This window comes from Sphaeramia orbicularis, chromosome 6 (genome assembly GCF_902148855.1).
Source record: "Sphaeramia orbicularis chromosome 6, fSphaOr1.1, whole genome shotgun sequence".
Classification (NCBI taxonomy): domain Eukaryota; kingdom Metazoa; phylum Chordata; class Actinopteri; order Kurtiformes; family Apogonidae; genus Sphaeramia; species Sphaeramia orbicularis.
Genome location: NC_043962.1, coordinates 34,303,039 through 34,325,224, shown reverse-complemented (window position 1 = coordinate 34,325,224; position 22,186 = coordinate 34,303,039). Strand labels below are relative to the sequence as shown.

The following is a 22,186-nucleotide window of genomic DNA, read 5'->3' as shown; positions in this document are numbered from 1 at the left end:
CACTTTTGTGAAAATTGAGCCACTTTTCAGTCCAAATCATGAAATGGGGTTGCAACAAAGGAGACCCCAGACAGCCAAGTGAGACACCTACTTATTTTAGTGTCAAGATCAGCAAATGATGCACACAGTCAACACAAACACAATGCAATTTTTTGGTAACAGTTAGAATATAATGATTGTGAAGAACAGCATCTATAATAGGTAAAGCTGAACTCCGTTGACTTTTCAACAAGTTTCAAGAAGTATGTTACAGTTTTTAAGGGCATTTATGACAATAGATGTAGTGCCGTTCGCTACCAGTCCAGGATATGGAGGCACTGGTGTCGCTGTCTTGTTAAAGTGACTCTTTAATTGTTTCTTTTTTTCCTGTTTTTATTGTGTTTCTCTGATTATATTGGACCTTGAGTTGAAAGTTGAATTGAATTAGAGCTGAGTTTTATAATTTGCTTTAAATTGAAAAGGTAATAGATGTTGCAAAGCAAATGTAAAGATACAGAAGAAGAGGTAAAGAGGTAAAACGAGGCCATCCAAAGTATAATGCACACATAGTGAAATAGGTGCTCTGTTGTGTTTTTTAGTGTCAGTCTGGAGTTTTCCACCAACCATGGTCGCTCCTGGTCTCTGTTGCACACCGAGTGTCTCCCAGAGCTCTGTTCTGGACCTCACCTACCTCACAGCACCATCTACTCTTCTGACAACTACAGCGGGTATAAATCACTCTACATATGTGTATGTGTGCAGCTGTATTGATGTACATGTCAGCCAGCGTGAATCAGAATCAGAATAGGTTATTAATCCCTGGGGAAATTATAGATCCGAGGGGAATTTACTTTACATTGAGATGCCTTAATTCCCCTCCCTAGATGGACCAGAATCTCCATTCCTCTACCCAACGCTGCCCTGACAGAAACCACACGGTTCCGCTGGAAACAGGCTGGCACTGGAGTAGGCAACATGTGGGCCATAGACAATGGTGAGAACACAGGTCACATGAGACACCAAGTCTCATGAGAATAATAATTACAGATTTAGCCCTAAAACCTAAAACCTTCTCTCATGCATGAAGGCTGTATTTTGGATTACAAACATCTTTATTACATACAGACAAAACATGCTAAAAAAAAAGGCTTGTTTGTAACATAACATAATTCAATTTCCCTGCGTCTGTTTTCAGTGTATATTGGACCTTCTTGTCTTCGTTTTTGCTCTGGAAGAGGACATTGTTCCCGCACAGGCTGCAAGTAAGGATTTGCACTTTATTAAACCAAATAAATCCAATGTCTCCACTTCAAAATGAGTCTGCTCATTATCCACTAATGCCTGGAGCACCAATTACCATATAAAATTAATCAAATTGTATTATGGTTATGATTTATTAATGGATTTTCATTATCTTTGCCTTCTCTTTCCCATCTCAAATATCTTATTCTTCATAATGTCTCTTGTCTTTCACTATTTTCTGCCTTTGCCTCTGCCTCTCCTTCCCTCTTTCCAACCATGTCCCAGATGTGACCCAGGCTTCAGTGGTCCAGCCTGTGAACTGGCCTCCCAGACCTTCCCAGCTTTCCTATCCGAGGGTTTCTCCAGCCCACGTCTTTCCTCCTATCACAGCTTCTCCTCACTTCGTGGGGCTGAGGTCAGCTTTGGCTGTGGTGTTCTCGCCAGCGGCAAAGCCCTGGTCTTCAACAGGGACAGCAGGAGACACTTGGTTACTGCCCCATTAGACAGTTCCCAGGCCAGGTAAGACTAGCCCTGATGGAGAACAGGACTTTAAAACACACATTTAGCATTCATGAATCATTGACTGACATGAACAAAGACAGAATAGATCATGTAATTTAAAAAAAAATGTAAGTATGCATGTTCAGCACGCACAAAAGCAGATTTTAATTGTGCCGATTTTGCTGTCAGTTCAGCTTCATTATGTGCCTTTACTTGTGATTGATACAGCAAATGTTCCAGCAAATCAACTCCTACTTTATCAGCTCCTCTTCCCTTGATTTTCTTTGTTCATATGGTGGGAGATGGATTGTGATCATGGGGAGGACTGCAGATGAGAGGAGAGATGAAAGGAGAAAATGAAAATGTGAGAGTGAAAGATAGAGAGGGAACGATGAAGTTAGATATGGCATCTGTGTTAGATTGATTATGCCTGTTGCGGCTCTCAGTGTGCCACCTGATGGCCATATTTAATGCCAGTTTCCTGGCTGATTGAGTGAACAGCTGCCTGAAAGAGAAAACTGCACTGCTAATGAAAGCACAGCTCAGCCAAGGACAGAAAGAGCTGGGGGGTGACTGGATGGGTAAGACAGATGATGGAAATTAGAATAAATATTACATTAGTATAAATTATATTATTTCTACCAAAAATAGATGAATACAAACCTATGCAATATTAAGACTATGTACAGTAAGCGTGGATACATACAGTTGAACTCACTCGATCACCTTTACTTTTTCTTTCTCTCCACCTTCTCTCATCTAATTTTGTCCTCGTTCATTTAATCATCTCATCCATCATCCCCCACCTCCCTCCAACCTCTCCACTCTGTCTGACTGTGTGTTTATCCACCCTCTCACCCCTCTTCTTCTCACCTCTCCTTCATGAACACACTTTTGGTCACCTTACTTTTCCTCTTTGTCATTTATCAAACTGCCCTTTTCTGTGTCATTTCCTTGTTTTACACTCTGTCTGACCCAACCGCTGTCCCTCTTCTCCTTCAATCGTGCAACACTTCTTCTTCCCTTCGTTCTCTTTCTCATTCACTGCAGGTACTTACAGTTTACTCTTCGGCTGGGCAGCCGTAGCACCCTGAGTTCGTGCCCTGCCCCAGACCAGCCAGGAGAGGGTGTCCTGCTTCATTACTCCTCAGACAACGGCATCACCTGGACTCTGTTGCAGCACTACGCCTACCAAGGCTTCCATGAGCCAAGGTATCTGCTGTGTTTATGAGATTTATTAGTTAATGACTACAAGTTGTCCAATTAAAAATGTAATGAATAATGTAACTAGTTTAACTCATAAAGACCCAGTGGTACTTTTGTGGCAGTTCCCAGATTAATTTTTCTCTATATTTAACATTTCTTAAGTGATTTATCACCATTTATTGTAATATTATCCTCTTTAGTTTGAGTTTTTTCGGGTGTACATCATGTATTTTTCTATGTTTAATTCACTGATCATGTAGATGTTCATCAAAGCTCATGGTAAATTCAAAGGTTATTAGATCAAAACAAAGAAAACTGAAGAAATAGTGACTTTTTTCACTAAAATCTATCATTAACTGAACATAAACCAAGTGTTTCCATCCACTGTCATCGATCCGACTCCATGGATTTTACATTCACTATGGTGCCTCTCAACGTCCTAATGGGTAATATCTGATGACCATGAAAAGATGACAAACTGTATTTTACACCAATTATTTACATGTATTCATAGGATTAGTGGATCAACAGGTATTAAAGATTTTACATCAGTAGATGCTTTTGGTTGCCAATGGCTGGTTCTTTATGGGTTAACATCTTCATCAAAGTATTATAACTCATTATATTTGACTACTTTTGACCAGTTTTCTAATAAACAGTGGACAGTTAACTGGACAGTTCAGCTGAAGCTTAACCAAAAGAGATCAACTTTATTTTGAATGTTTTTCTTTTCATTTCCATAAATTAAATTAATGAGTAACTGTAATTTAAGCATTTTTTTTTTTTCACCTTTTCTGGTCATTTTCTGATTATGTGTTTTGTGATTTAATAACAAAAAGCCATGAAACTAGTGACTTTGATGCTTTATGTACATGTAATGTGTGCGCACTTATGATTCCATTATTCACAGAGACACTGTAACTCCATTAACACACACTGCCGCTACTAATGGTGTATTAGAGGTGTAAACCACTGGGACCTATTGAGTCAGTTAGTGCCATCTATGTGTGTAATGAAGACAAAGTGGGCTGGAGTCCAGCAGCGTAGCCTGGTCTCAGAGCACTTCATCAGTGCTAGAGAAGCCAACAGGGGGCACTGAGTATTAGGGAATAGTGGTGTCTACACAGCAAATGTGGTACAAGTGCAAGTTTTACCATGTTTGTTTGTTTGCGAATATTATATAGGATTTAGTGTTGACAAAATCTAAAATCTATGTTGGCCATACGAAAATAAAATGTTATGAAGGAGGATGTTGTAATACTCCTTGATAATACTGACCATCTGCATTGTGTCACATTTTATTTAAGTTTGTCCAAGTGAAATTACATACAAACAGCAGACTGTGATTACGTAAGCTTTAGATCAAAATCACAGCCTGAGTCACACTTCAGTCAGCCTGTATGATTAATTCCAGCTGAAGCGTTATGGTTGAGGTCCCCAAATTCTCTCTGTTGTAACATTTTTGTGGTTTTCACTACAGCTTAAATCAAGTAAAAGTTCCATCTACTGTCAATAAAGTTCAATCTGACTGCTTTTTTTCCAAACAGAATTGTGTCAGTAGAACTACCGCCCGGTGCTCGTAAATTTGGCGTGCAGTTCCGCTGGTGGCAGCCGTATCATTCAGGACGTGGCCATGATGTGTGGGCTCTGGATGAAATCAGCATGACCTCTGTGTTGTTTAATACCATAAGTCTGGACTTCAGCAATGTTTTGGATGTGACACAGAGTCTTGGCTTCTATCTGGGCCATGTCCAGCCCTACTGCCAGCATGACTGGACCCTCAGGTAAGAGATCCTGAACCCTGATCCTAAAGCTATGATACAAAAAACAGTCCACTGGTCATTTTTAAAGTATGAATGCTTTTGTTTTTAATGTTGAGGAAGGGTGTTCATCTGCACTTACTTACACAATTGATGGATTTGTGCTTGAGTATTTCCATTTTATGCAGCTTCATAATTCTATTTCTATCACTACATTTGTCTGACAGTTGAAGTTACTTTAAACTGCAGGATTGCATGGTCCTTTATTACCCTGCCCCCCAAAGGGGAGGCAAGGGGTATTGTTTTTTATTCTTTTTTTTTGTTTGTTAACACTCTAGCAGCAAAACTATTGGTTGAATTCATACCAAACTGGGTTTATAGATTGCCAGTGACCCAGAATAGATGTCATTACATTTTGGTAAAAGTAGGTCAAAGTTTAAAATTTTTTTTTAATTTTTAAAATCTTTTTTGTTTCTCATTTACTTATAATGGGCGAAATTTCACTTGTCCATAGCAGCAAAACTATTAGTTGAATTTGTACCAAAATGGGTTTATAGATTGCCAGTGACACAGAATGGATGTCATTACATTTGGGGAGAAGTAGGTCAAAGTTGAAATTTTTTATGAATTTTTAAAATCTTTTTTGTTTCTCCCTATTTACTTATAATAGCTGAAATTTGTCTCTGCTGTCTATATCTATGCTGACATCAGCACACACATAGACATGATGATGTCATCTGGATCCATGCCAAAATAAGTGCAAGGGGTGGGGTTTGTTGTGCCTGATACCACTTGTTGAGAAAATTCTCCTACTACTGAAGTTAGATAAATTCTTAAATAATCCTTTTAGATTAGTAGGAACAAAATAGAACATGGAGCTGTTTTATGAGCTCATGACTTTTTAGACTCACAAGACAACAGTACAATCGTAGAATGGAACACACATGTAAAGCAACAGTAATACTGAGGTAGAACATTATATGTAGTAGTAGAATACTGACAGAGACCATTTATAGCACAATGAATACACTCCAATACTTTTACATGTAATGGTGTATTTTCACAGTTTGTTTTTATACCTTTCCTGTAGTTTGTAGTATTGATACTTTATCATATTATAAGCATGATTTGATAGTTGCAGTTTAGAGCAATTTTGTCCCAATTGCTAACGCAAGTACAAATAGGTTAATTCTCTTGTTAGTGCCCCATACCACGGTGCAGCTGATGAAGATCTGGGGTTGGTCCCCAAGCACCTTCAATGGCAGCTCACTGCTCCTAATGTGTAATATGTGCTAATTGTAATTGCTAATGCTAATGTAAGGTACTGTGTGTATTATGGGTAAAAGGCAGACACCGAACTTCCTTAAGGGGATAATGAAGTGAGTTAACATTAACCTTAACCTTAACCTTGTGTGATGATTCCTTTTGAAAATGTACTGCGTACACTGAAAACTGGTAGCATATAAGATCTAATTCATAGACAGCATTGCACATTGTATCAATCACAAGACAAAAGTGGGTTTGAAAGTAATACATACACCCTGAAAACCAACCATGCTATCAGTGTAATTTGAAACATGCTATAAAAGAATAAAAATTCCCTTTGCATTACAATCATGTATTGTAACATTTTACCACTTATATTCCATGTTTCACTTTAGTTTTTCTGGTGAGCCCAGCCCGGGTTCGAGTATCCGCTATGTGGAAACCCAGTCGATGCAGATCGGCGCCTCGTACAGTCTCCAGTTCTCATTGGTCATGGGCTGTGGTCGCGAACCTTCCCCTCACATTGACACACAGGTCCGCCTGGAGTTCTCCACCAATCACGGCCTCACTTGGCACCTGGTCAAAGAGGTAAGGAGCGTGAAATGTTAAATGCCAAAATTACCATCATGCCCATTTTATTTTTACAGCCTGGTAAACACCTTTGTCTATAACTTGAGGAAGAAAAGTTGTAGAAATCAACCTTGCAGGAGACAAGTAAACATATCACTTATTTGTAATCATGCATATTGATTTAGTCATTAAAGCATCTCAGTAGACACTAATAATTTCTAAATAATGAGTCTTTAAATGTGGCACTTTGTTGCTGATGCAAAATTATTGTAATTACCTTGTATCACCCTACTATTTGAAAATGCATGACAATATTTGAATCAGAAAGCAAATTACCTTTTCATGACTCGACAAAGATTTTCTGTGATCACAACTGGCTCATCAATATTCATAAAGCAGCAATGTATCTGCCAAGATTTTTCCTGCCTTTGGAATTGAATAGGGCATAATGACTCCTCCATCAGTGAATTTTCTCTAATTCTCTTATGTGAATGAAAATGCAGTCATCTGGCAAGTAGCAAATGTAACTCCTGAATGTTGTGTACTGTTAATCCTGTCTTGTCTTCCAAGGACAGAGATACTATAATCCTGCTTTAGCCTTTCATATGCATATACTCTGGCTGATGGAGCCTCAGGGTGTGTCTGCAGTGCATCATGTTGTTTTAGAACGTTGAAAACCTAAATCATGATGATGCATCTAAACCTTTATTTTATTAATCCTAACTCTAAAATGATTAGATTGTTCACAGTGCATTGCAAAGAACACATTCAACCTATCTATGCTTAGTTTTCTTTCTCGTAAATTGCCTTACCACCTACTGCCTTAATAAAAACCGTCATTTACAAAGCAGTTTAAGCTCATAATTCATGTTTAACAACCTTGTTACTATTAGCAAGTTGTGATAATGAGGTTATTGGAGAATCTATGATTAATTTTAACATCAATTAATGACCTAGTAGTTGTAGAATGTAGCCATGCAGAATAAGGCTTGAATAAGGTCTTTATAATGACTAATAAAGTACCAATATGCTGCTAATGTGTATGATAATAAGACATTAGTTTGTGGTCAATATCTGTGCCTTAATATAAAGTGTAACTGATATTTTCTTTGCATAGGCCTGTCTGCCTGGGATGCCAAGCTGCTCAGAGTTTACAGCTCCAAGTGTCTACCACCCATCAGAGTTCAAAGACTGGAGACGTATCACTCTGTCTCTTCCTCAGAAAACATGGTTAGTATCTGCAGCTATAGAATAAAATGTTCAGATGTCCCTAAAGTGGCCTTAGCGATCATGTGTTCTCTGATCTGATTTGTGTGTTTTTTTAAGCTCACAAGCACAATACATAGGAAATACAACTGACTGTGTAACATAAAGGACAAAAGTAGGCATTCACACATTTTTCTTAGCTTCGAAACATCACAAGGCATGATAAAAAAAAAAAGCAAGATAAGAGAAATCTGCTTTATATTCCAAAGCAAATCAAAGCATTTAACAGATTTTTGAGTGCTGACTAAGAACTTTCATTGACTTCCACTGTGTTATTATGATCCAAAATATTCAATAACTGGATATAACACTTTTTTTTCATCAATAGAACCACACTATCAATTTACAGCAGTTTTGGTATGCTGTTGGTACAAGTAACAAATCTTACTTTAATATATATCTGAGGCTCAGAGTCACCTTCATCCTTAAAAAAAAACAGAAAACTAAATTTGTTTGCCACAGCCATAAACACTCATATGGACAGAATAGTTTGCGTCTCACTCTATTTTAGACATACTTGGGTGATGCCATCACAAACTATATGTTTAATGTGACAAGTTCCTGAGATATAACATTGGCTGACACACAGTTTCTGCCTGATTCACAACTCTGAGGCTGGTGCCAAGTATTGCTATAATTTAATGGTGTAATAAAAAGTTTCTCCCCAACACAGTTCTAAATTATTGGACAACCTCCAGCTCTGGCTCCTCATTTGCATTTGTTGTATCATTATTGATGTTAGTTACTGTTTAGTACCAAGATGAACAGGATTTAAATAGTCACATTTAGCAGGTTATAGTTTTTTAATTACTTCATAACTTGCAACCTGCTAAGGTATTCCAATTATATGATGAAGTTATGCATTTACGAACACTATTATCACTTTGTTGAGCCTGTTAAACACTATATGGTTCATAAGGCAAACAGAGCCAAAACTAGCGGTGTATGAGTGTTCAGGAATATACAGTATGTACCACACCAGCCCTAACTCACACATCAATCAATCCAAATACACACATAAACCTTCCACATTGAGCACTGTAATCTCCACCCCCATCTCATTCTACTACTCAGCTACTAAATTAAGGTGGTTTAATCTCCTGCAGGATGTGATGAGAGGTCACAGGTTCATGGCAGTAAATGATAATAAAAGAGTCGTGGTCAGCTCTGTATGATCAGAAGGTCATCTTGGTTTATATGGGTCACCGAAGCAGCAGACCAAAGAACCTCCCTGTTGTATAACACCCAATATACCCGATCGTCTATGTTTCTGCATCCATTTTTCAATACTGTACGTGCACTGAAAGCCCATGTGCAATCATGTACTGCACATACATTCACATCTGTATTATGCCTTCGCACCAAATGATCTGGTAATGGTATTGCCCTCACTGTGACATTCGTTTCACACAGCTGCATAGCCTAGACACACATAAGAAACACACATATGTTCATGTGATAAGGTTAATCTTTACCTGCCAGATCACTAAATCCACAAATCTCGACATTCCAGAAAGAAGTAGATTAGTGAATATAACATGATTGCTTGACATGACCTCAGTCATTGTTAGTTATTTGACTGCTGAGATCATGTCATGCAATTTTAACAGCCAGGGCTGCCTCGATAGCTGAGTTATACCACTTGGCCACAATGCCCTGAGCAGTGAGTCCCAATTATATTCCAGAACGGCTGAAACTTTTACGGCATGGCATTTCCTTCCTCACTTTCCCCCATTTCCTACCTCTGTCAAATAAAGGCAAAATGCCTATTAAATGTTAAAAATATCTTTCTAACCAAAAGAATATATTTTTAGAGGATTTTACTATAAATTATGCTCATTGTATTCAGCCTGTACAGTATTTCTGCTGCTGTTTCTGTCATGCATGTACTTTCTGTGTTCAGGTCTAGTGCCACACGGTTCCGCTGGATCCAGAACTACTATGGCGAGCAGGATGAGTGGGCCCTAGATGACATTTACATTGGCCAGCAATGTCCTAATATGTGTCACGGACATGGCTGGTGTGACCATGGACACTGCAGGTAAGCTTCATGTTTAATTACCTTTTCATTCATTTTACCCAAATGAAAATGAAAATCATCATTACGAACTAAAGTCACTGTCTTCTCCTGTAGGTGTGATGATGGCTTCTCTGGGACAAATTGTCAGCCTTCTTCACCCCTCTCATCTAGCGTACTTTCAGACTTTGAGTCCCAAGATGCATTGCTAGCCACGTGGCAGGAGGTGATTGGTGGTGAGGTAGTCACCCCTGACATGGGCTGTGGAGTGGTGTCATCTGGGTCATCCCTGTACTTCAGCAAGGTAAAACAGCTAACAAAAAAAACATTAGAATTCCCTTCTCACAGAATTTATGGGTCAATATGTTATCATCAATACCTAGAATCTTCTTAAATAAAATAATGTCAGATTAATTGACTATGAAAATATACGTTAACTCTCTTTATGTATGTCTGGTTTTCAGGCTGGGCTGAGGCAGCTGGTGAGCTGGGACTTGGACACTGAATGGGCAGAGTTTGTGCAGTTTTACCTGCGAGTGGGCGGAGACTGGGCAGAGTGTAACCAGGCAGACAGCAGGGAGGAAGGAGTGCTACTGCAGTACAGTAATGACGGAGGTATTAGCTGGGGCCTCATTGCTGAGATGTACTTCACTGACTTCACAAAGCCTCGGTAAGAGATCGGACATAAAGGAACATTTTTCACATCAAGTCTTTAAAGCTGAAAAGATTCTGTTAAGGTGTATTTGATTTAAACTGAACAATGTGTTCTAAGAGAAACTTCCATAACTATAATGGTACTCAGAGTGTGTGCCTCCATCACAGTCCTGTAATAAAAACGTCTTACCTGGCAATGAAGAGCTCAGAAGGCAATTATAGTGGTTGCATAGTAACACAGATAGACAAGCATCACACATTAGACATAAATAATGTACAGGAAAATAAAATGTACATTAAAATTCCATATTTAGATGAAATGAATAAAATAACTTCTTGCACTTCATAATTAATAAATAATGATGTACAGTCAGTCAGTGTGTGGAAAAATTGTGTCTGTGTTGGAGATGGTTTAGAGGTTAAACTGTAATGTAATCAGTGTTTTCTTGTCTTTTGTCCTTCAGCTTTGTCCACTATGAGCTTCCTCTGGCCTCTAAAACACCCTCCACAAGGTTTCGTTGGTGGCAGCCTCTTCACTCTGGGGAAGGCTACGACCAGTGGGCAATTGATGACGTGATTATTTTGTCAGAGAGGGAGAAACACATCATACCAATGGCCAATCCTACCCTGCCACAGGTCAGACATTAGCATATGAGATTTGATTAATCATCTAAGCGTCTGAAGCATTCATCTTGAGATATGATCTTTTATTATAACTGAAAGTATCAAGTAATAACATTTTTCTGACTATTTACTTAGTGACTAAAAAGTTGTTTAAGTACACAAAAAATACTTTTAACTCTGGACATTATCTTGTGTCTACCCAGAACTTTTATGAGAAACCAGCTTTTGACTACCCTCTAAACCAAATGAGTGTGTGGCTGATGCTGGGTAATGAAGGCATGGAAAGGGAAAGTAACAACAGCTTCTGTGCCCCGACCCCGTCTGCCATGGTGTTTGGGCGCTCTGATGGGGACAGAGTGGCTATCACCAGAGACCTGGCTCTGCGCCCTGGCTACACTCTACAGTTCAAGGTAATGTAGTATAAAGCATGGGAATGTATGCTCTTTGAAGACATCTTAAACACACTGGAATATGTAAAACTCACTGGAACCATTTGTGGAGTATCAATGAGAAATGTCAACTTGAATGAGCTGTAAGCCAATGTGATGGCTTTTGGTACATTCTCAGATGAAGAATGACATTATTAAAATAGAAGGAACCCCTGTTACCACACATCCAATTAGAAAATAACTTAATACAGACATTTTATGATGTGCGGCCTCTTTATTTAAATTACCGTGAACAGGTGAATGCAGAAGAATGACCTTTTAGTATTATCTAAAATTATTTTATTTATGGTTCTGTATTTCGTTATATCATCATTTTCTTTCCTCTTTATATTTTAGTATTTCATTGCTATTTTTGCAGTCTGTGTATTATCTGGTTGATATCTGTTAATAAAGAAGAAGGAAAGTAAAGGTGAGAAATACATGTCATGATGTATATGTTCATTATGGCTGCACAATAACTTAAATTACAGTCATAATGGCAGTATCATTCTCTTTAATTACATAATAAGAAAAGGCAGCAAATTAAAGGTTCAGATTTAGGAGGATATAGAGTGATATGACTGCAAAATTGGAAAAAAAAAAAATAAACACAACATATACTGTATGATGCTATTTTGGATTTAGTGAAACTGAACACAGAGAGGTAAAACATGCAGAATAAAAGTTCCTCCCATTTTTTGTATTTTTGCAAGTTTTTGTACTTGTATGCTGATTTAAGATGTTGTTTTGAGCTGAAAAAAAAAGACAAAAGAGAAACACGAAGAGGGCTTTTTACTTTACCAAAGAGGTAGACTTGAAATCCCAGTATTATCCACAGTAATTGCAATATGAGTTTTTCACCAGATTGAGCAGCTCTAACGTTATTCCATTCGCTTATTAATACTGAGTTTTACTTGTTCACTGTTACTCCAACCAGCTGAACATTGGTTGTGAGTCAGATTTCAGTGCATCTGCCCCAGTCCTGCTCCAGTACTCCCATGATGCTGGTCGTACCTGGGCCCTGGTGAGGGAAGGATGTTACCCAGGAACCCCAGGGACAGGGATGTGTGAGGGCAGCGGTCGGGAGCTCAGAGAGCCCACCGTATACAACACTGGAGATTACGAACAGTGGACGAGAGTCACGGTGGTCATACCGCGCAACGTTGCAGCCAGGTAACTATGGTAACAGGCATGCAAAGGAAGTTGTAAACAGTGCTGGTAAAGGTATTTAGTAAATGTCATGATTTAAAGATTGTTTTATACCATGTTAAAATAAGGTAAGTAATGTAACTTTTTTGATTACTTCATCAAAATAATGCTGTGTCTTATAGATGATAGCTAGTGCATACTCAACATGAATACCACTCAAAATGTATTGCATCCTATCAGTTTAATGGAACCTGTCCAGATTTAGAGTTATCTGTCTGAAAATCATCCTACCACTGATGGTGTTATATGCAAATATGTCCCCACATTTGCTTGTGTTTTTCCTGAAATACACCAGAAGACACATTCCTGTACAAAGTTGTATTCTGCCTGTAAGCTTTTTGCCAAAAACGGTAGATTCAAATGAAATTCTTTTGTAATCGTCAGTGTTTTGACTAATTACTTTTATATAATTACAGACTGTAATGGACTATAAGTACATTTATTTTATAATTGTGTTATATAATGCTCTTATAGAAGGCTACTCCCCAACACTGGTTGTAGTTGTGATTTTATACATTTTCTTAAGGCATAACAATATTTTAAATATCAGTAGAATAGTAGTTCAATGATCCCTCTCACTTCTCTGTTTACTCATTTTTATAGTAAAACCAGGTTCCGTTGGTTCCAGGAGAGCAGTTTGTACAGAGATGCCCCACCTTTTGCTTTAGATGGTGTCTACATCTCAGAGCCCTGTCCAAACCACTGTGGCGGACATGGAGACTGCATCTCTGGAGTCTGTTTCTGTGATATGGGATACACAGGTAGAGAACACACTCATATGCAGGCTTAGAGCCAATAAAACACAAACAGTAAAGCAAAAAAGGTTGAACATTTTATTTTATTTTTTGCTCTTCCTTGTGATTCCATGCTTTTTTCTACAGTGGAGCAGGATAGTTGTGTTCCCTCTGTAGCCAGTCCTACAGAGCTGACTGAAGGCTTTGAGGGAAAGCTCAGTCCACTCTGGCAGAGTCTCAGTGGGGGACAAATCGGAGGGGGCTGTGGTATCATCGGTGAAGGCAAGGCCCTTTACTTCAGCAGCCCAGGGAGGAGAGAGGCCCGCACAGTTCCTCTAGACACCAGCAACACCCGGTGAGTACCTAACAGCATTTCAGCGTGTTATTTGTAGTTAAAAAGGTGAAAAAGTTTTGCTTGGTAGACCTTATAAATCTGTATGAAATGTGTTCAATGTGATATGTAATTTTTTCACACATCATATACAGGTTGGTCCAATTCTATATCCGTATTGGGAGTAAGAGTCTAGGACCGACTTGCACCAGGCCTCGCTCTCGCAATGAAGGTAATTATCAAACTCAACCGTCAGTATGCTAGTGCTCTCCATACATTCCATATAATAAAGGCCTGTGCTGAATTTCTGTGGCTGTTTATTTATAGTGAAGTCTGTAAGAGCAGCGTCACATATCTGATCAGTTCAGCACTGGTTTGTTTTATCTGTGTCTTTACATTGTGTCTATGATTGGCCGTGTGATGCAGCAAAAGTGAAGAAGCTAAAGATTGTGTCTTTATTGTCTCTATCTGTGAGTTAAGTCCAGGAATATCTCTGTTTGTCAGCAGATTGTGGATTTCTAGCGTAAAGCGATGCTGAAGGCTCAGTCTGATTGCAGTTTTCCATACCATCAGATAAAACACTGCCGGTCCTCGAAAGAGCTTGTTTGTACTAATCATGGCTACGAGACTATAATTCTTCTGTCTGGCAATAATTGTATTTTTTTGCATCTGTTTAGTTCTGTATCTGTAAATATTCTCTGAGCTACTAATCCCTCTTCTATTTTTTTTGTTTTGTTTTGTTTTGTTTTAGGAGTAATTGTCCAGTTCTCTACCAACAATGGAGTCCAGTGGCAGTTCCTCAGGGAGCTGGACTTTAGTTCTTTCCTGGAGCCTCAAGTAGTAACTATCGAACTGCCACCTCCAGCTAAAACCCCTTACACTGTATTTCGGTGGTGGCAGCCACAGCAAGGTCAGTGCCTCATTTAAGGTCGATAATAAAATATATAAAGCATTTTGAAGTGAATTGGGGGAGTTGATGAAGTAATTTAGGGGAAAAAGGGATTGAGATTAAATAAGTGTTTACTTCTTCCCACTCCTTTTCAGATGTGTAAATAGCACTAAAATTTCATTAACTATTTATTTTGTCCAGTAGGATAACTTTCCTTTTTCTGTTTTGGTTGTTTTCTGCTGATAATTTGCTTTGAGTATTTGCTTTGTTGGTGTTTGTATTCTGATTTCTATTTGTCCAAAATAAAATAAAGTTTCGTTCACTCACTCACATTAGAAATGTTTGGATTTGATTTCCTTGGATGTAAATTGTATCATTACCTATCCGGTATTTTTTTATTGCAGGGAAACACTCTGCCCAGTGGGCTCTCGATGATGTTCTGATTGGTATGAATGACAGCTCCAGAACAGGTTTCCATGACAAGTTCGATGGCACAACCCCTCTGAGGCACAACTGGTACCGTATTCAGGGTGGGGAGGTGACTGTGGACTGTTTATCACTGGACACAGCACTAACCTTCAACTCTGAGGCTATTGATAGTGAGTCACCCATTCAAACACGTGCATGAACACAGATTTAAATTACTTGACTGTTTGGAAAGAAGGGTAACTTTTAGTCAGTTAGTGATCATTGTTGAGTGGACCTGAGTAAGCCACTTGACAGCCATCTGCTTCAGTGGATCTGCTCTTTTTATAGTGAGCAGTGCAGTATGAATAAACTCCACAACACAGCATTATAATAAAACAACTAAACTGCTTGGTTAAAATTGGTTTACACAAGAAAAAAAGACCCCAAACATATGAAAAATCATAGATAAAGGCATGCAAATAAATGCACACATATCCAACAAACCACGTAAATGGTTATACAAAGACACTGCACTATTATACACACAACAGGCTGAAATTGAATCAGCCATTTACTGTGGCACTTTGGGTCTTGCATTATTAATGAAAGCAAACCTGACTGAACATCCTGCTTGTTATTTATGCTTGCATCAAGCTGTGAGCGGATTTACTTTGTGCAAATATTACATTACAACTGGACTCATTCATTAAGTGTGTACAGCAAGAGTAATTTGGCAGCACATCTATAAACAAGCTCTTGTGTGCATCTCTGAACAAATAAAGCATAGGATTGTCAGACTTGATGGGTGTCCTCATTCACTAAAAATGCACATGCTTCACCATTACTCAGGAAGCTGTTGCTATATATTCAGAGGTTTATTTGCATTTGGAGTTATATTGACTTTGTTATATGTACACACATGCTATATATGTATAAATGTGTTCAAAGTGCCCAAATAGAGGTTAATCATTTTGACTTATTGTAGATACTGGCCTCAGACTACACCTGACAATGTATTTTTTTCTTTTAATCTCTGCAGAAAAGCCAAGGTATGCAGAGAGCTGGGACTTTGAAGTGTCAGGCTCATCCTTCCTGCAGTTTGAGCTGAGTATGGGATGTAGTAAGTCCACCTCATTCTCCCACGGCGTGCGACTTGAGTACTCCACAGACTGTGGTCGTCACTGGGCTCTCATCACTCCGGAGTGTGTTCCCCCAGCCATTGGCTGTGCTGGCTACACTCAGAGCTCCATCTATACCTCAACTCAGTACAAACACTGGAGGAGGATCACTGTTTACCTGCCCAGTGCTGCCAAGTATGTGTTGTTCGTGTTGAGTGCCACAAATAAATAAATAGTATTTGTCATTTGCTAAAACTATTTGTATACCTCTGAGGCTACATTTTTCTTGTTGTCAATTGCCTCAGTTCCCCAAGAACTCGATTCCGTTGGATCCAGAGCCATTTCACTCCAGGGGCAGAAGGTTGGGCACTGGATAATGTTTTACTGGCACCTGGCTGTCCGTGGATGTGCTCTGGACATGGTCTGTGTGACAATGGCCGTTGTTTGTAAGTAAAAAAAAACAGCTAAACCTTGTACCATTTTTACACAATTTATCATCCTATGTATAACTGTCTCTGACTTTTCTTCCATTTTTTTCTCCTATTGTAAAACAGGTGTGATAAGGGTTATGGCGGGGCACACTGTGTACCCCTGACACCCCTTCCCTCTGTGCTGAGAGAGGACTTCAATGAAAACCTGCAACAGGAGACATGGCCTGAAGTTTACGGAGCAGAGAGGGGAACTCTGAGTGGAGAACCTCTTAAATCTGGCACTGCGCTTATTTTCAAAGGAGTAGGTGTCCCCATAACAGTGTAATTATATGATCAGGACACATTGTAAAATCTTAAGATCATTGATTAAAACTAAAGTACAATCTTTTTGTGCAGGATGGTCTGCGTATGATTGTGTCACGGGATCTGGACTGCACAAACACGCTCTACATTCAGTTCTCCTTCAAATTCATCACCAAAGGTACCGCATTACATGCTTCTTTTCTCAAGGTGATAATAGGTGATATTTGGTTGTATCATAGTGTTGCTGTTGCTCTGTTGTTTTGATATCATGCTCTTGTGGACTCCTGTAGGTGTCCCAGAGCGCTCTCACTCAGTGCTACTGCAGTACTCTGTGAATGGAGGAATCAGTTGGCTGTTGTTGGATGAGTTTTACTTCCCTGCTTCCACGGACACCTTGTTCCTCCACCTGCCACTGCCAGCCAGTGCCCAGACCAACGCTACTCGGTTTAGACTCTGGCAGCCTTACAACAGTGGTGAGTGAACAAACAGTATGATAACAAATTAAAACAAACATAATCGGCAGCCTTTGCATCTCCAATTTTTATCTAGATTCACTTCTTTTTATCTAACACCTCCAGAACCTGCCTTCTGTCTTTTTCTTCTGGTGCGGCACACTCTTTGTTTTTCATCCTCTTCTATCTCCAACACTTACATGGTCACATTTACATTTCCCTTCACAGTCTTCCTTAGTCCAAAGTGAATGTAGGATCTGTGTTTTCTTATTCAGGTAAAAAGGAGGAGGTGTGGGTGATAGATGATCTCATAATTGATGGCAGCTCCTTACACAACCCACCAGTGGTAATAGACAGCTTTGAGGAGGGCCCCAATGAATCCAACTGGCTCTTCTTCCCTGGAGGAAACACTGGCCTGTACTGCCCCTACCAGAAAACTGGACTGTAAGAGAAACATAAATGAAGAATTTTAATGTTGGCAATGGCACTGAGATGTTATTTAAGTAAAATCAGGACAGATCTATCTAAAACTCCAAATGTTTTCACTCCTGACAAACCTTCGGCTGTGTATGTATGTCCAGGGAGGAGGATGAGTCAGCGATGGTGTTTGTCTCCAGCGAGCTGGGAGAGCACTCTATTACCACCAGGGACATTGACGTAAATGAGAACACTATCATTCAGTTTGAGGTATGCAAACACTGCCTTGATGACTTATTTTCCCAAAGAAACAATCATAATACTTACTCATTCAAGGCATAAATCATGACTCGTCATCCTCCCTGATGTCATAAATATTAATGTTTGTCCAGATTAATGTGGGCTGCACAGCTGAGAGCTCCTCAACCAACCCGGTGCGCCTTGAATTTTCACGGGATTTTGGTGCCACCTGGCATCTTCTGGTACCTTTGTGTGCTGGTGGGCCCCAGCCATCTTCACTATGCTCTACGGAGCTTCACCCTGCCAGTATCTTCTTCCCTGGTACAACACAGGGCTGGAGAAGGGAGGTCATCCATTTTGGGAAGCTACGCCTCTGTGGGTAAGGACTGGTTTTAAGATATAGCAACTAACAAGGAGCTCTGTCACTGCTATGTGCATGTTTAGGTTTATTGGCAGGGAAGTAGCGTATCATTACCCAGATCCTAAACAGAGATGGAGATGGTATTGATGACTTCAAATACCTTCTCTATATATTTTATTTACTTATTTTCTATTTTTTGACTTCCCCACAGTTCAGTGAGGTTCCGCTGGTATCAGGGTTTCTTCTCAACTGGTTCTGCTCCTCCAACATGGGCACTAGACAATGTCTACATTGGCCCACAGTGTCAGGACATGTGTAATGGCCATGGAGCCTGTGTGGGTGGTACCCACTGTGTGTGTGATCCCGGATACTCTGGACCTGACTGCTCTGTACCTGACACTCCCAACCCTGACTTCTTAAAGGAGGACTTTGAAGGTGTGTTCACATATGTCTACACACAAAAAGCCCAGAAGCGGATTGTGTGTTTCCATGTTATGATGTATATAGTAATCATTCAGAAATTCTCAAAGAGGTGATTTCCCTCTGAATGTTGTCAAGTGCATTCACTGTTACAGTTTTTGTTCATTACAGTTTCAGGTTAATGTGGAAGTCGAATGAAACCTATGTAAATATGTTGTTTAGAACAGTCAAATCAAGCTGTGTTTATGTTCTCATATTCATCTTCAGGAGGAGCTGTGGATGCTGAGCATTTCAGACTTCTGAGTGGTGGTAAACCATCCAGGAAATGTGGTATCATGTCAAGTGGAAACCACCTGTTTTTCAGTGAGGATGGCCTGCGTATGTTGGTCACAAATGACTTAGACCTGTCCAATGCCAGGTACAGTTACAACAGCAACACTGAAATTATAAAATCACATCCCGACCTCACATGACATCTGATTCAGCTGAATTTACTGTTGTCGCTAATAAAAAAATTGTCACGTTTCCACGACTGCCCTCTGCAGGTTTGTACAGTTTTTCTTGCGTCTGGGCTGTGGTAAAGCTGCTCCAGACCCTCGATCCCAGCCTGTGCTGCTGCAGTTCTCTGTGGATGGAGGGCTGACCTGGGGACTCCTGCAAGAATTTCTCTTCAGCAACAGCAGCAATCAGGCTCGGCTGGTCGCTTTGGAGATCCCACTGCGGGCCCGGACCACTTCAACACGTCTCCGCTGGTGGCAGCCTTCAGAAAATGGACACTTTTACAGCCCGTGGGTCATTGACCAGGTAAAGTTAGCATGTGAAGTTACAGGCTACAGCTTTGGAGTCCATCCAGTTATTCTCTTACGTTCAAATTATTTACAGACCAGCACATATCAAAATATTTATTTTCAAATGTTTATTCTTTCATGCCTCACACTGATAAATAGTATGTGTACAGTGTTTTAACTTCCTGTGTCTGCTTTAATTGTATACATTTCAACCCTTTTTCTTCAGGTGGTGGTAGGTGGCAGTGCCAGTGGCTGGGGACCACTGGAAGATGATTTCTCCTCTATTGATGGTCGATCGTGGCTCCTACACCCTGGGGGAACTCGAATGCCTGTTTGTGGCTCTGATGGGCCAGCGTTTGCCTTCATAGAGAAGTCTAACACTCGCTATGCTGTCACCACTGACATCAGTTTGGGTCAAGACGCCTTCATCCAGTTTGATTTCTCTGCCTCTTGCTCTGTCACGAACTCCTGCTACTGTAAGCAATAGCAATAGAGATATAGCATAGGTCAAATTAAGCTGATATTATATTTGTGCATGCTGAAAATGTTTTTTCTTCTGCAGCTGTAGAGTTGGAGTACTCTCTGGATCTAGGCTTGACCTGGCAGCCAGTGGTCAGAGACTGTCTACCTACAAGCCCAGACTGTTCCTCCTACACTCTGCAGAGGCTGCTGGTTTCAGACACATACAATAAATGGGGTCGTGTTACTCTGCCAATACCTTCTTATGCAAGGTCAGCACCTCCTGGAGCTTTACTCAAAAACATAGATAAACCTTAAGCACATCAAGACTCTACGAAATACTCTAATTCTCGGAAAAAGTCCTTATGTTGCTTTGGCCTTAGTCCTCTTAATTCCCCTAGACTATTCAACAGTCTGCTAGAGAAGTAGCAATTTTCACAGATTTATACTTGCTACATACTTCATTCTTAATTTGTCTTTATGTAACTATCTTTAAGGTCCCCTGCCACAAGGTTCCGCTGGTTCCAACAGGCTCCCTTTGACAAGCAGCAGACCTGGGCTCTGGATAACCTTTACATTGGAGATGGATGTCCAGATATGTGCTCAGGACATGGACACTGTCAGCAAAGCTCCTGTGTGTAAGTAGCAACAGTCTCTCAAATACACACACCATGGTTTTTACTCTAAATGTGACAACTTAAATGTCAACTGAAACAAAACCAACATTTAAAGCCAAAGGTGAAACAGACCCTTTTGTGCCAAAATGCTTCATTTGTAGGATTTTTATTTGATCTTGATGCCAGCTGATTTGATCTATCTGCTGACAGAATTAAGGGTTTGGAAACAGTTACACCTATGTTTTGTTGTATCATATTTTTCTGTACATGCTCACATTGTAATAAGTATGGCAATAAACTCTGGTCCTACTGAAGTTATTATTATCAACGAAGACTAATGAAATAATGAAAATAAGGCAGGAAAGAGAAATTCAGAACAATACAAAACATTTCACTAAAGTAACAGATTAAAATAAAAAAAATCCAGATTTACTGAAAAGATGGCAAACTGACATTGTATGAATTAACTCTTTCCCCGCCAGAGCATTTTCCAGTGAGTTGGTAGCCAGCGCCAGCCGTTTTGGTCATTTTCACTAATCTTTGGAGGCTCACTGAAAATGTTGTGTTAGGAGTATGTGAACACTGAATACATCAAAAGAAAGAACAGAACTTCAACTTTTAAACACAAAAAACTATTTTATTCTATCTTTATTCGTTCGTGAGATATAAACATTTGAATATTGGTCATTTTCAGGAAAAAACTGAATTTTGAGCAAAAAGCTGAGAAAATTGCATTTTTTTCAAAGATATTGATTTTCAAGAGAAAACTGATTTCCTATTTACATTTTGACTCTTTCTTATTTACCAACAGTAACACTGTCTTCAAAATCACAAAATAAAATAATAATAACAGCAATAATAGTAACAAACAGCTCTAAGATATCCCATCATTCCACAAAATGTTAGGGGAATCCACACCAAACTTTAGACCGAACATCTTGTAAAGCACCAGGTTCCTTCTAAACTTTGCACATTTACATACATCAGTTATAAGTCTAACACATAGTAGTTTAGCTTTTGGATATAAACACCTCAATATTCCTCATTTTCAAGAAAAAAAGAAACAAATTCACTAAATACTGTAGATTTCTGGCCTTTGGCTGCACCAGGTCCTCCTGTTGGACCAGCTGCTGTGTTTGATCTGTAAATAATTATATGGACATCTAGTTATTTATCTCTGTATGAATATATGTATTTATTTATTTCATACAAAAGCCAAATCCAACAGTGTCTTCCCTGTGTCCTGCTGACATTCTACAGCTGAATATGTTCTGTGTCCTCAGTCTGAATCTGAACTCACTCTAACAGATGCAGACTAGCTTTCCTTTGTCTTGTCCCATGTCTGTATGTCTGTCTTCTCCTTGAATGTCCTCTACAAATGTCTCTTTTCTCTTCCTCCTGTCTGTCATTTTCTCCGTGTCGCTCTGTGCCCCCGCCCCCCCCCACCCGCACCTCCGTGTCGGACCTGAGCCGCTCCTTGTTTCCCGTGTTCCGTC

The 22,186-nt window shown here is 39.6% G+C and overlaps 1 protein-coding gene across 5 annotated transcripts in view; it reads left to right on the top strand.

Annotated features, from left to right (window-relative positions):
* Window positions 1-22,186, top strand: part of reln (reelin) — a 109,850-nt gene that overhangs the window by 71,063 nt on the left and 16,601 nt on the right. For all 5 annotated transcript variants that reach the window (XM_030136425.1, XM_030136423.1, XM_030136426.1 and 2 more), the window contains exons 15-47: window positions 579-707; window positions 864-973; window positions 1,175-1,241; window positions 1,507-1,740; window positions 2,773-2,934; window positions 4,476-4,712; window positions 6,350-6,542; window positions 7,642-7,754; window positions 9,694-9,831; window positions 9,925-10,111; window positions 10,272-10,477; window positions 10,926-11,097; window positions 11,289-11,495; window positions 12,451-12,686; window positions 13,326-13,483; window positions 13,604-13,811; window positions 13,943-14,019; window positions 14,539-14,697; window positions 15,081-15,275; window positions 16,124-16,397; window positions 16,508-16,648; window positions 16,757-16,934; window positions 17,030-17,114; window positions 17,227-17,409; window positions 17,664-17,832; window positions 17,970-18,075; window positions 18,198-18,424; window positions 18,618-18,841; window positions 19,094-19,244; window positions 19,372-19,630; window positions 19,841-20,090; window positions 20,177-20,345; window positions 20,571-20,711. In XM_030136425.1, the coding sequence (XP_029992285.1) occupies window positions 579-707; window positions 864-973; window positions 1,175-1,241; window positions 1,507-1,740; window positions 2,773-2,934; window positions 4,476-4,712; window positions 6,350-6,542; window positions 7,642-7,754; window positions 9,694-9,831; window positions 9,925-10,111; window positions 10,272-10,477; window positions 10,926-11,097; window positions 11,289-11,495; window positions 12,451-12,686; window positions 13,326-13,483; window positions 13,604-13,811; window positions 13,943-14,019; window positions 14,539-14,697; window positions 15,081-15,275; window positions 16,124-16,397; window positions 16,508-16,648; window positions 16,757-16,934; window positions 17,030-17,114; window positions 17,227-17,409; window positions 17,664-17,832; window positions 17,970-18,075; window positions 18,198-18,424; window positions 18,618-18,841; window positions 19,094-19,244; window positions 19,372-19,630; window positions 19,841-20,090; window positions 20,177-20,345; window positions 20,571-20,711 (5,745 nt within the window). The remainder of the gene's footprint in view (window positions 1-578; window positions 708-863; window positions 974-1,174; window positions 1,242-1,506; window positions 1,741-2,772; window positions 2,935-4,475; window positions 4,713-6,349; window positions 6,543-7,641; window positions 7,755-9,693; window positions 9,832-9,924; window positions 10,112-10,271; window positions 10,478-10,925; window positions 11,098-11,288; window positions 11,496-12,450; window positions 12,687-13,325; window positions 13,484-13,603; window positions 13,812-13,942; window positions 14,020-14,538; window positions 14,698-15,080; window positions 15,276-16,123; window positions 16,398-16,507; window positions 16,649-16,756; window positions 16,935-17,029; window positions 17,115-17,226; window positions 17,410-17,663; window positions 17,833-17,969; window positions 18,076-18,197; window positions 18,425-18,617; window positions 18,842-19,093; window positions 19,245-19,371; window positions 19,631-19,840; window positions 20,091-20,176; window positions 20,346-20,570; window positions 20,712-22,186) is intronic.